Here is a 13,956-nt window from a genome sequence, read left to right as displayed (position 1 = left end):
GAGAGAGAGAGAAATAAAAGTCAACGTAAAGCCAGGTGAAATAAAAAAGTCCTTTATGAAAGGGTCTCTAGGAGAGATGAAAAGGTACAGGTGTGATGGATGGGCAAAGGTCCTGCCCCTTTCTGAAAAGGACCAATCCCCTTCAATCCTGGAGATTTTGGGGGTGGAGCCTGAGGACTGAGGGGCTTGGTGAGGGGTTTCAGAGGGGTATAATGCCATACAGCCCACTTTCCAAAGCAGCCTTTTTCTCCAGGTGAACTGATCTCTGTTGCCTGGAGATCAGATGTAATAGCAGGAGATCTCCAGTCATAACCTGGAGGTTGACAACCCTAGCCCAGTGGGAGGGGAGGAATGAGAGAGGAAAAAGAGATTCAGTTTTAATTATGTAGGGCTTGTGTCTCCAGGGCCATTTATGCATGGGAGGTTTTGACTTGGATGTGCCCCTCTCTAGATACACATTTTCCCCATCCAAATACTCAAAACTCAAAAATAAGCCACCATGCCAAGTTTTGAGAATTCGGATGGGGAAAATGTGCATCTAGAGAGCAGCAAATCCAAGGCAAAACCTCCCATGCATAAATGACCCAGGTGTCCGACTGCAAGTACAAACTCACCCAAAACACTGTGGTTGTCCCCACCACCCAGTGTCTCCCAATGGTTGGCATTGCTTGACTGGCAACCCTGTATCTAGAGCAGGGTTCTTCTCAAAATTAACCCCTTCCCAAGAAAAAAAGTAAACTTCCAGGCACAGACCAGGAATGACCCAGGAAGACTCATGTCCAAATGATTTGTGCTACCAAGGATTATTCACCAACATATAAAGCTCAATCTAGCTCTATGTTGTGTAACAATTGAATTTTGCAGTGTGGAGATTTTACCCACACTGAACCAAGAAATTAAGATGTGGGTGTAATTGCATAAGGTCTTGAGGTAGATCGAAACCCTAACCCTGCAATTTCAGCTAACAAAAATAACCCACTGGCTTCAAACTGTGTTTGTTTGCTGCACCACGAAGAAAGCAATATTCTTAGCTGACCAGGGCAATGTGATCTGCCTTAATTGCTATGTCTGTGTGTAAAGTACATGTAGAATAAAGTGTAGGCTGAGATTCCTGCATTTCTCTGGAAATCTCAGGAGACTGTCTTTGATTTGTGCAGCATTATGTATTTATTTTTTACAATTAGGATAGAATGTTTGTGTAAGAATATTTTTTATATAAAAGGATAAATGGGGGCTTTGGGGCAGACTTCTTTGCTATTTCTATTGCTTTTTGCTACCTGTTCACCCCTAATTAACAACATAAGAAGAGCCCTGCTAGTCCCGAGACTGAACTTTTTGTTTCAATTTCTGCCGATCAGTATACCAGACAGAACAATAGAAAATTGGCAAAAACAAATAAATCGATTCGTGTGGGCCGCGAAAAAGCCAAGAATTAGATTCAAAGTGTTACAAGATGAAAAGAAAAGAGGAGGTTTGGCACTACCTAATCTTAAACTATATTACTACGCAGCCTGCCTAACCTGGATTGCAGAATGGATAAAACATCCTAATCATAGACATCTGATTTTAGAACGAGCGGATCTTGGGCAAGGATTTCATAAAATTTTGTGGGACCCTACAGCAATCACTCACAAGGACAAAATACCAGAAGACTGTGACATCAAAACGGCGATACTAAAAGTATGGAAGAAGCATAAGAAAAGAATAAGTCCAACTCCACCATCCATAATGTCTCCAATCGAAGCATACCATGACAACGTTAAACTTAAACCGGCTGTTCAATTTACTTACAACGATATGATAGAGCCAACAGGTGAAATCAAGAGCTTAACTGAACTTCAAAAAAAATTTCGAAAATTAAACTGGCTAACTTATCTCCAATTGAGGTCTAATCTGAAGAAAGATTGCTCACATCCTCGGCCATTTCAAAAATTGACAGAGTTTGAACTGCTAATAACCAAGAATGATTCCCATTTACTAGGAAAAATTTATAAACTTCTTTTAAAGTATGATACAGAAGAAGAACAAGTAAAAACGAATATGATTAAATGGATGCAAAATTATGGCGAAATGATCAACATGGAAACTTGGGAAAGACTCTGTACCTCTGAATTAAAGTATACTGTGTGTCAAGAAGTTAAAGAAAACTGGTACAAAACATTTTATAGATGGTATTTGACCCCAAATATGCTCTCTCATATGACATCTTCCGGGGAAAAAGGCGTTTGTTGGAAATGTCAAAATACAGACGGGTCCTACTTTCATGTTTGGTGGACATGCCCTAAAATTCAACAGTACTGGAAACAGATTCACAGAGAACTCCAGACGATATTGAAAATGAAGATACCACTAGATCCCAAATATTATTTACTTAGTATCGTCCCACCAAACCTGCCTTTGAAATTTCATGATATTTTTAAATATGCCACAACAGCAGCAAGAACGGTTCTGGCAAGGACCTGGAAACAAACGTCTATTCCCGAAATTGAAGAATGGAAAGAAAAGCTTTTAGACTACGCCAGTATGGCAAAAATGACCTTTATTTTAAATCTAAAGATCAATGAATCCATGGAACAATTTAATGAAAAATGGGAGTTATTATATACTTATATGTCTTCCAAATAAGTAAATGACTAGTTAATATCTCTTTCAAAACGATATATTGACAAATGAAATATATTTATCTTTAAAATGCCATTTTATTAGATAAATAGTATAATGTTTGTTTGATATTTGTTGTACCTTATGAGCTTATTTTTTAACGAAACTCTAATAATGTTTTTATATACTCATGATTTATTTTTTCCCCTTCCTTTTTTTCCCCTTTTGTACCCCTAAAATATAAAATAAAATAAAAAGTTAAAAAAAGAAAAAAAAAAGAAGAGCCCTGCTAGATCAGACCAGTGGTCCATCTAGTCCCGCATCCTGTCTCATACTGTGGCCAATAACAGGGCATAGAGAGGGCCAATAACAAGGCATAGAGGCCAAGGCCTTCCCCCGATGCTGCCTCCTTAGGGTTGCCAGGTCCCTCTTCACCACCGGCGGGAGGTTTTGGGGGCAAAGCCTGAAGAGGGCGGGCTTTGGGGAGGGGAGTGACTTCAATGCCATAAAGTCCAATGGCCAAAGTGGCCATTTTCTCCAGGTAAACTGATCTCTATCGGCTTGAGATCAGTTGTAACAGCAGGAGATCTCCAGCTAGTATCTTGACTACGACTATTATAACAGTTGAATTTACTATATTGAATAGTACCTGGAGGTTGGCAACCCTATGCCTGCTGAAACTGGTATTCAGAGGTTTGCTGCCTCTGTATGTGGAGGTTCCTGTTATTCACCCTGAGTAGTAGGTATTTTTTATTTTATAATATAATAATCATAATTAATACAAAAAACCTACCCACACACAAAACATAGATACAAAAGAATATAAAATACAAAAAATAAATAAATAGAAAAACAGTCAGATAAGATAATAAACACTGAGATTGCCACTACCCATGAAGTTGATCTCACATGCTTGAGTCAAGATATTTGACAGCTACCGTCTTCGGCATCATTAATAAACTCAAATTACTACCCCTTAATTTCTTAATAAACTATAACCATAATACAAATGTGTTATTAGTGTATGTCTATTATATAATCCTGGACTACCTCTTAGTTAATATCTTATCTGTAATATCTGAACATTATACAAATTTTTGCTTAATCTAAACTTTTATCTCAGATCACATGTCTCTCAGGTCACATCTTCCCCCTCAACCCATGGTTTGAGAGAAATATTGGCATCAGGTAGCCAATAAAGATTTGGCTTGGTGAAGACATCATGAAGCCAGTTCAGAGCAAGGGACATCTGTTGTCCCCCTTTGCCTTTGACATTTTGATTTGTAAATTTGGTAGGCTAATTTCCATTGCTGGTTGCTCTGCTGCTTGTTTTAGGATGATGTCAGTCAATGGTTTTAGACTGTCCTAGTGCTTTTCGTGGATTTTGATGATCATTTTGGAATGCCATTTTCCATCATTTTACTTGATGGCTGTAAACCACATCCAGAGCAATATTATTTACCCACAGGCATTATTGTTTATCCACAAGAATGCATCCAAAGTAGTTCACAGCAATGCACAATTCAGTTAGAAACCATCCCGTCATCAAATAAACCAAAATAACACAGAGTAAAGAAGCCATAAAAACCAGTTGAAGCAATTAATTATGCTACCACTAAGATTATGTCTTTCATGGGATATCGGGAGGCCTGTGAACCTACTGTGCTGTCCTTGATAGTTAAAATGTGGATTGGTTAAATACTCAAGTTTACTCCACATGCTACGTAAAAGATGCATGTTTGATGGCATGTATACATGCAAGAGGGAGCTGCAGCCAATTCCACCTTGCATCCTGCAGCATGCATTCATATTTATTTAATTAGATATTTATACCCTGCTTTTCTCCCCAATGGGGACCTGAAACAGCTTACAACATTATTTCTACTCTCTTCCCTATTATCTTCACAACAACCTTGTGAGGTAGGCTAGGACTGGCTCACTGTGTGAGCTTCCATGGTTCAGTGGGGATTAAAAACTGCATCTCTGAGATACTAATCTCACACACTAACCATTATACACTAGTTCACTACACAACACTTGCATGTGATGTAATGTGTCTAGCCAAACACATTCTCAGCATGCCGATATTAGTTTCACAGGACAAAAAGGCTTTACATGTTTATAAAGAAAGATCTGTAACATATCATCCTCCAAAGAATAAAGTTGCTTCCAGACAGTGGATTTGCTCCCCCCTCCCTGCACACAACGTCATAGTGCAATCATTCACCATGCTGGTTTTCCCCAAGTCCTCTGCGCAATTCGACAACAGGGAATCAACCCATTAATAGGGTTGCCACCCTCCAAGTGTGGCCTGGTGATCTCCCAGCATTAGAACTGATATCCAGAGCACGGAAATCAGTTCCCTTGGAGAAAAGGGCTGCTTTGGAGGGTGAACTCTATGACATTATACCCCACTGAGGTCTCACCCCTCCCCAAATCTTACCTCCCATTGTTCCACCCCCAAATCTCCAAAATTTCCCAATCCGAAATTGGCAAACCTATTATGGACTAACTCACTTAATCCAGCCTACACATTTCCCAAAACAGAAAAGAGGTGAATTGCATGAAAACATCTACAAGACACAAATGGCTCGAACAAGTGAATTATTCAAGCTACATGCTAGAAAAGAAAGATGTAGAACTTTGGATAAGACTCTCGTAGTACCTAAGAATAATTGGTTTTTATATGCCGACTTTCTCTACCACTTAAGGAAGAATCAAACCGGCTTACAATCACCTTCCCTTCCCTTCTCCACAACAGACACCCTCTGAGGTAGGTGGGGCTAAGAGAGCTGTTACTAGCCCATGGTCACCCAGCTGGCTTCATGTGCAGGAGTGGGGAAACCAACCCAGTTCACCAGATTTGTGTTCCCCACTAATGTGGAGAAATGGGGAATCAAACATGGTTCTCCAGATTAGACTCCACCGCTCCTAACCACCGCTCTTAACTACTACACCACACTGGCTCTATGCACCACGCTATGCACCAATAATATCACTAACATTTTCTTGCTTAGTTTGCAAGCTAATCTAAAGTTCAAACCTTGTTTGCTTAGAGTTACTTTCATCTTGGACTGTTACTTGAAACAGTGACAGAAAAATTAGATTGATTACTTTTTAATAGAGGTTAAGAGTTGAGATTGGCCTTCTTATCTCGCTGTATCAGATGTAATTCATATGCACTTGCTGATTGGCTGATTTGCACTTATGTTGATTATCTCACATTTAGTTATGCACCAAAAAGTTATCTAGATAATAATCTCATGAGTATGATAGAACAGATTTAGAGAAAGAAAAGATTGACATTTTCCCTATAAATATGCACTATTGTGACAAGCAAATCAGATTTCTCTGGATGGAAGTCTCAGAAGATTAGGTGAGATTTCTGGGCTTTTGACAATCCCTAAAAACAATGAGACAAAAAGCTGAAACCTGATTTGCTTTTTAAAGTATGACTTGCTATAATATAATTAAGCAATGCTAGGAACTGACCCTAGAAGCTAAAATGACTAAACTGAGGCTATCGTATTTTGGTCATATTATGAGAAGACAAGAGTCACTGGAAAAGACAGTCATGCTAGGAAAAGTTGAGGGCAGCAGGAAAAGAGGAAGACCCAACAAGAGATGGATCGACTCTATAAAGGGAACCACGGCCCTCAATTTGCAAGACCTGAGTGAGGCTGTCAAAGATAGGACATTTTGGAAGACATTGATTCATAGGGTCACCATGCGTCGGAAGCGACTTCACGGCACTTCACACACACACACACACACACACACACACACACACACACTTTGATAATTTTAGCATGTATCTTCACAGTCAGTAGAGTAAACTTTTTATACTGCTCTCTGTGTGATTTTGTATTTTTTTTGTTTGTACTGTATTATGATTTTATTTTTGTTTATTTTTTGTTTAATTATAAAAAAGCAATAAAAATTATATTAAAAAAGTAGGGTAAACTTTTTCATGCCTGTATTTTTTTCTGTCACTCAATAAAGAGAATAATTTTTATCTCAATAAAAAAGTTTCCATAGGTTCTCTGGTTTGCTGATTACATTTCAAAGAACCAAACTCACTACCTTACTCTTGTGTATTATCAGAATTAAAGGTTGATAATCACGCTTTAATAGATAAATCGTGAAGAACTCTGCTGCTAATCAGTTTTCAGAGGCAAAGACTTTGGAAAATGTTTTGTTTAGAAGAAGAGTTGCTTTTTATATGCTGACTTTCTCTACCACTTAAGGAAGAATCAAACCAGCTTACAATCACCTTCCCTGCCCCTCCTCACAACAGACACCTTGTGAGGTAGGTGGGGCTGAGAGAGTGTGACTAGCCCAAGGTCACCCAGCTGGCTACATGTGTAGGAGTGGGGAAACCAACCCGGTTCACCAGATTAGCCCCCGCCACTCATGTGAAGAGGTGGGGAATCAAACCCTGTTCTCCAGATTAGAGTCCACCACTCCAAACCATCGCTCTTAACCACTACACTACTCTGCAATTAGAATCCTCTTATTGGATGTGGGATGGAATCGTTCATTACAAGACAATCATATCAAAACTCTGAATATGAAGGAGAAAATGCCTTTGTAAAAGAAAGTTATGATCCCCTTAAATCTCTCTTCAAATGAAGTCCCGTCCTTGAAATGGACCTTTCTGCTCTCTGGAAAACATAATCCTGATGCTTGACTTGATCCTTTGGCAGAAAAGTAACTGGAATACACTATTAATAAGTTTCTTCAATCAGCAGTGAGGCCCACGTCCCTACTTTTAAATGATTGGTTTGCGGATCTGTTCGTCTTTAAATGTTTCTCATCCAGAGTGTTTTGGAAGAAGGTTGTGATAAGAAAGTGGTAAATAAACAAGCTGCTGTCACAAGTCCTAAGAGATAGTTGAAAAGCTGGCAAGTGGCAACCCCAGTTTGAAAAGCCTGGTGTAACATGTCGAGAATGTTTACAGTTCAGCCATGCATCTTCCTGCTGCCATCATGAAAAGTTATCCCCCCAATCTGGATGGTTAACTATAGCTTGGAATGTCAATGGGGCCTAGGAGTAAATATATCTCACACTGACTCCAAGTGTGATACACTATTTATCTCGATGATGCTATGATTCTATGAACCTGGAAAACAAATTCATAGAATCATAGAGTTGGAAGGGACCACCAGGGTCATCTAGTCCAGCCCCCTGCACAATGCAGGAAATTCAAAACTACCTGCTCCCAACACCCCCAGTGACCCCTACTCCATGCCCAGAAGATGGCCAAGATGCCCTCCCTCTCATGAACTACCTAAGGTCATAGAATCAGCATTGCTGACAGATGGCCATCTAGCCTCTGCTCAAAAACCTCCAGGGAAGGAGAGCTTACTACTTCCCAAGAAAGCCTGTTCCACTGAGGAACTGCTCTGTTAGAAAGTTCTTCCTAATGTTTAGATGGAAACTCTTTTGATTTAATTTCAACTCGTTGGTTCTGGGCCGACCTTCTGGGGCAACAGAAAACAACTCGGCACCATCCCCTATATCAGGAATGGGGAACATCAGGCCCGGGGGGAGTGTAAGGCCCGCAAAATCTTTTGGTTTGGCCCTTCGTGGGTCCTGGCAGATCTCTAGCTCAGAAGGATCTAAGATTGGTGATTAGCCCCCTCCTGCGGACAGGAATAGCCTCTATTCAAGGCGGATGTGAGTTAGTTTTGCCGAGAAAAGGAACCTTTTTTCCCCCTTGCAAAAGAGTCGTTAGCTATGGAGCTTCAAGGATCACCCAAGAAACTGTGTTAACCCTTTTCCACCCAGGCCATGGAGAAACATATTCCCTCTGTACTACAAGAGAGCAGGGCGTGGAAGAGGCGACAATGGAGGGATTAAAGGGGGCAGGGCCAGAATGCGCGGGGAGGGGGAGTTCTTAGCCAGTGCTTGCAGGTGGAGGTGGCAGGAGCCAGCTGTAGAATCCAGCCCCAACCATGTGGAACAACTCCGGTGTGCGGCTAGACGGCTACACCCGGCTGGTGCACAGACCATCCTGTGCCACCAGGTGAGCCTGTGTACCACCAGTTGGATGCTTGCCTGCTTGCCCGGGCATGGGGGGGGTGTCATCTGGGGCAGCTGCCTGCTTGGGGCTTGGTCGGCTAATTTTTATAATTGATAATTTTGCATGGCCTGCAAATGATGTTATAAATATCCAAATGGCCCTTGGCGGGAAAAAGGTTCCCCACCCCTGCTCTATATGACAGCCCTTGAAGTACTTGAAAATGGTTATATCACCATTATATCCAGACCCCTCACCATCTTTGCTGCCCTCCTCTGGACACGTTCCAGCTTGTCTACATCTTTCTTAAATTGTGGTGCCCCAAACTGAAAGCAATACTCTTGATGAGGTCTAACCAGAGCAGAGTAAAGCAGAGTAAAGTTGAGCCTTTCCTTATTTCCACATCTAAAAAAGCCATCTATTTACAATCCCACCCACTAATCTGCGGCCCAAGAAAAGGTGTGACTCACTCTCACAAAGTCGTCTCCTCAGCTGCACTCGTATCTTATCGATGGCATCATAATCGGAAACGTGGAACATGTACGCAGACTTCGGTTCAGAAGCAATTTCCTCTAACTCTTCTTTAAGAGCTTCACCAACTCCCAGAGCAAAGATCTTGATGCCTGCTTTATGCGCCGCCGTGGCTGGCTCCAAGACGTGATCCTGGCTCCGCCCGTCAGTCAGAAGGATGGCCACTTTTTTAACGTTGGGATCACTTGGCCTCCCACCAGCCTCTTCGGAAAAGCTGTGCGTGGTGATGTACCGCAGGGCATCCCCTGTGTACGTATTGCCCCCGTGGTATCTGATCTTCCTGGCCGCTTCTTTGACTTGCTCGGCAGTAACGTACGTGCCGAGTTCAAACTCCGTCATCGGCTGAGTGCTGTAACGGACGACCCCGACGCGGGTTTTGTCCGGTCCAATCTCAAAGCTGCCCACCAGATCAACCACCCACTGGCGGACCTTCTGGAAATCATCAATGCCAACACTGGAAGAAGCATCCAGGAGGAAGATGAGGTCATAGTGGACGCTCTTGCAACCTGTAAGGGAAACACAAGGGACTGCTGAGAGGAAGCAGAGGAGGAAGGCCACCAACATCACTAGCTCCACATACATTTCTGCTGTTGTTAGTCTCCTTCACACAAAGTGGGCATGCCACCTTGGAGAGCCATTGCTCTCTAATTCTTCCCTCAGTTCCAAAGTAGATCTGAACACAACTGTTGCCTTGTTATGCATACTTTGTCTCTCTCTCTCTCTGCAGTATCTCAGTCCAGCCCTTTCGCCTACTCCTCCTGAATGTCTATGAGACTGCTATTTTCCTTTGAAATTCCAACAAACTGCTCTCTGTTTCCCCTACATCCATTCCCGTTTAATACAACATGCTGGGGGTGGGGTGGGGGCAGATTTATTGAGACCAGCCTTCAGTGTTCCTTTGGTGATAGAAAACAAGTCACAGCCAACTTAAGGTGAATCTGCAGGGTTTTCAAGGCAAGAGACAAACCGAGGTGGTTTGCCATTGCTTGCCTCTGTAGAGCAACCCCAGACTTCCTTAGTTGTCCACCATCCAAGTACTAACCAGGGTTGACCATATTTAGCTTCCAAGGTCTGATAAAATCAGGCTAGCCTGGGCCATGTACAGCTTATAATATCAAACTGTTTGGCATTCCATGATTTCTAGCAAAGGTTATATCACTGTAGTTTTATTGCTCCTAGAAATTTTCTAGATAGTTTCCATTGCTGAGTTTCTGTGAGAAATGAAGTCAACAAATCTGGAGATGGGTAACTACACTACACTTGATCTTAGCCAAAAGGCTGAGAACCTATAACAGTATATATAGCGGACGTGTTTGAAATTGTACGTACTATTCTTGACTTTCTGATTTAATAATGTATTGTAATCTGGGTTTTAAAAAACAACAACAACATATTATGTAACTAATATGGACATCTAAACAATTAATAAGGATTATTCCACTGGGGGTTCTCATATTTCCGATTTGAATAACTATGATTATAACCCATTGGCCTTCTAACGATGCTTTGAGGTGTTCTAATCAAAGCTTGCCAAGGTTTTCTTAATGAAATGATCAGGAATGGTCTCTCTGAAAGATTGCTCACCACTACTGATGTTCCTCTGCAATGCTCAGATCAGTGTGTTCTAGGAAGCACTCTCAATGCTCAGAGGCTCAGGAAGCTGGCCAGGGCAATGAATGAAAAATGCATGAATTGATACACTGCTTTAATTTATTGGGTGGGGGAGAGATCTATATTTCAGATAATTTCACCATCAGTGTGGTGGGCAGAAAATCCACCCCTCAAAAAAGACAAATTTCAAGGCAAAAATTAAACCCATGTAAGTTCAACACATGACATGTCCTGCATTTAATCACAGGAGACTCCTGCTATATCCAAAGGGGTTCACATCCAGAAAATATAGGATTCCAACCTGAGATCAGAAATACTGTGGGTTCTAATCATTGTCATGGCTACCACACTTTGGTAAGTGGACCTCAGTCAACCTACCACTTCTGCAGTATACCCTAGCTGATCTACTTTTCAGGGTGGTTGTAAATATGATCAGCAGTAAAATACATCAAGGATTAAATTCTAACAGTCCATATGAAAGCTGACATTCATTTTCCATTTCAACCTTAGTTATGCTCTTGCATCCCTTTACTCTACAACCAGCATTTCCATTATGAATAAAGCCTCCAGTTACTCTTTGCAAATTAATATGCACTTACCTGCTCTCGTAATCTGAGATCCCTCTCCTCCCCAAAGGAGAAGAAGAAGTATCAACACACAAGGTATCCGGCATCTGTCTGCAAAGGGCATGTCTCCCTTCTCCAACACGGAATTCACTTTTACTGTCAGTTGTTCTAGAAATCCACCATGTCTAGAAAGAAAACAAGGGGAAGGAAGTTATTAGCTTAGGGAATGGTCTTTCTTGAGGGGGAGGGCAGGGAAAGAAAGGAAGGAGCTCTGAAAAATCTAAGAAACATTTACAATACAACACGCTATTGTTTGGATGCATCTTCCTCTTCCCCCCTTGTTCCTCTTGAGAAGCAGACTGTACGCAGACAAAGAAATGAAGGTCACCAGTGTTAGAAAGGGTAGCTTTAAAAGGTCTTTGTTGTAGGCACCACGTTATTTAGGTTGAAACAAGTTCAACTTAGACAGTACCGTCAGGGCAACAGTCCGGAAACCATCCCCCAGGAAACTATCATGCTTCCATGTTAGGTTTCCAAATCACTGGGTGGGAGACAACTGTTCTGGGGTAGGTAGACAGAACAATGAGTGTAATATCCCCAGCAATTGACCCCAGTGGTTGTCATAAATGCTTGACCCCAGTGGCTCCGTCTCTGTGTAAACCTCAGTGCTCAGGAATCCCTCTTTTGTGAGATGTTGATGGACAGGCTGGGTGGTGCGGAATGGAATTGGCAGACAAAGGCCAGATGATAAAGTAGCAGCAAAACTTCTAACACCAACTGCCTCAGAATGTTGACTATGAACCATTCCACCGCAAGAGTTTGGGCTTCCTCTCAAGGAAGGGAAAAGGCTTTTGGGATGGAGAAGGGCTTCAAACAGGTAGGGTGGCCATCTTCCTAGTGGGGCCAGGAGATCTCCTGGAATTACTACTGGTCTCAAGACTATTGAGATCAGATTTCCTGGAGGAAATGGATGCTTTGGAGGGAGGACTTTATGGCATTATAACCTGCCAAGACCCCGCCGTCCCCCAGGATCCACCCCCAAATCTCCAGGAATTTCCCCGCCCAGAACTGGCAACCCTACATCCAGGCCAAGGGAGTTAAGGGAGGGCTACATGTAATCCATGAAAAGTAGTCATGCATAAGGCTGCTGAGGATTTTGAAGTCTGCTTCAAAGACTGGCAGAGAAAGCTGGAGATGGTTGTAGAACCAAAGGCTGGGCATTCAGCTAACAAAAAAAGTTTAGTCAATTGGTCAACTATTTATTTTATTTTATTATTTACATTATTTATAGTTTGCCTTTCTCACTGGGACTCAAGGTGGATTAAGTAGAGTGAGGCAACACCATCAACAAGGTGGGACATTCAATGAAATAGGGTTTGGATTGTAGATCCAACCAGAAGTCTAAAAACAAAACAAAAAAAACACCAAAAACCCAGAACTGAAGCAAAGCAGAAATGTTAACTAGGAACGTGCATATCGATATGCTGAAATTTAAAAAACCCGAAAGATACCTTTTCGGTATTTTTTTGTTTTTACCAGTATAAAAAAAGGATGAAAAGGGAGCCGAAGAAAAAGTGGATCCCTCAAAGCCCCATGAATGACCTTGGGAATCCTTCAGTCTAACCTACCTCATAAAGGATTAAGAAGAGTAAAATGGAGGAGGGGAGAACTCCTCTGAGGTCTCCAAAGGAAGATTGGGATAAAAATGAAACAGAAATAATTTTGTCAAAATCCATTCACAATTTATTTAAATATAATGGTGAGCGCTAAAAATGATGGGAATCATGCTTTGCAACCTTCCACAATCAGATCGCAACTGACAATGCTAAATAGTAGACAGGAGAGGACAGTCAGAGTTCCTGCCGAGGGCTTATAACCCCTTTAGACATACAAAGTCAAGGGAGATTGGCTGTGTGGTCAGCTAATGTTAACGACAAGTTAAGGAAACATCTGCTTAACATGCTCACTATAAAAATCAAAGCCAGAGAAATCTTCGGTATGAAAGCCTCAGCTGTCTTACCTGCATATAAGCCCCACTGAAAACTGTGACTTATTTCTGTATTGCAGATGAGCTGCAAAGCATCTCCATTTCAAGGCCAAAGTCTTTAACATTTGGAAACTTTCCCAAACTTGGTATCGGCTTCAAAAAGCATCTGTATCAGATTTCTGGGCAGACAGTAAGTCTGACTGGTACCATTCAGCAATTTTCCCAGTAGATGTCCCTATTTCTTTTCATGTGAGTTTTAATTCTCTGTTCTTCACTATTAGGCCATTTATGCGTGGTCAATTTTGATGCTTGCTCAAAGCTTTTTTTAAAATGCGACTTTAAAAATGCCTATTCACAGTCCTGACACAAAAGGAGAAATTCCACCCCCACTCGCCTGCTTCTTTGTTCCTGTTTGCATAGCCATTAGTATGTGCATAGCTAACCCGCCACTGTTATTTTGCATGGTTCCTTCAGGGGGATTCTTCGCGGCAAACGCCAAAGGTCACATTAAATGGACTCTTCGCAGTCACTTCTGAAATGACGGTTCAGCTTGAAAAATTCAAAAAAATATGCGGGGCAATTCAGCCTGGAACGAGCTGCTAATTACCATGCAAAAATGGCCTTAGTCTTGTAGATTT

General features: G+C 41.7%; 1 protein-coding gene across 1 annotated transcript in view; it reads right to left on the bottom strand.

Annotated features, from left to right (window-relative positions):
- The window catches only part of COL22A1 (collagen type XXII alpha 1 chain), a 163,912-nt gene extending 150,948 nt beyond the window's left edge, over positions 1-12,964 (bottom strand). The window contains exons 1-3 of the mRNA XM_056854652.1: positions 12,960-12,964; positions 11,365-11,516; positions 9,094-9,660 (exon numbers count right to left, since the gene is read on the bottom strand). Coding sequence (XP_056710630.1) covers positions 9,094-9,660; positions 11,365-11,516; positions 12,960-12,964 — 724 coding nt within the window. The remainder of the gene's footprint in view (positions 1-9,093; positions 9,661-11,364; positions 11,517-12,959) is intronic.
- Between the last annotated feature and the right edge of the window lie 992 nt (positions 12,965-13,956).

The sequence above is a fragment of the Euleptes europaea genome, chromosome 8, assembly GCF_029931775.1.
Source record: "Euleptes europaea isolate rEulEur1 chromosome 8, rEulEur1.hap1, whole genome shotgun sequence".
NCBI lineage: Eukaryota > Metazoa > Chordata > Lepidosauria > Squamata > Sphaerodactylidae > Euleptes > Euleptes europaea.
Note: the sequence above shows the minus strand (reverse complement) of the source record. Positions and strands in the feature narration are given on the sequence as shown.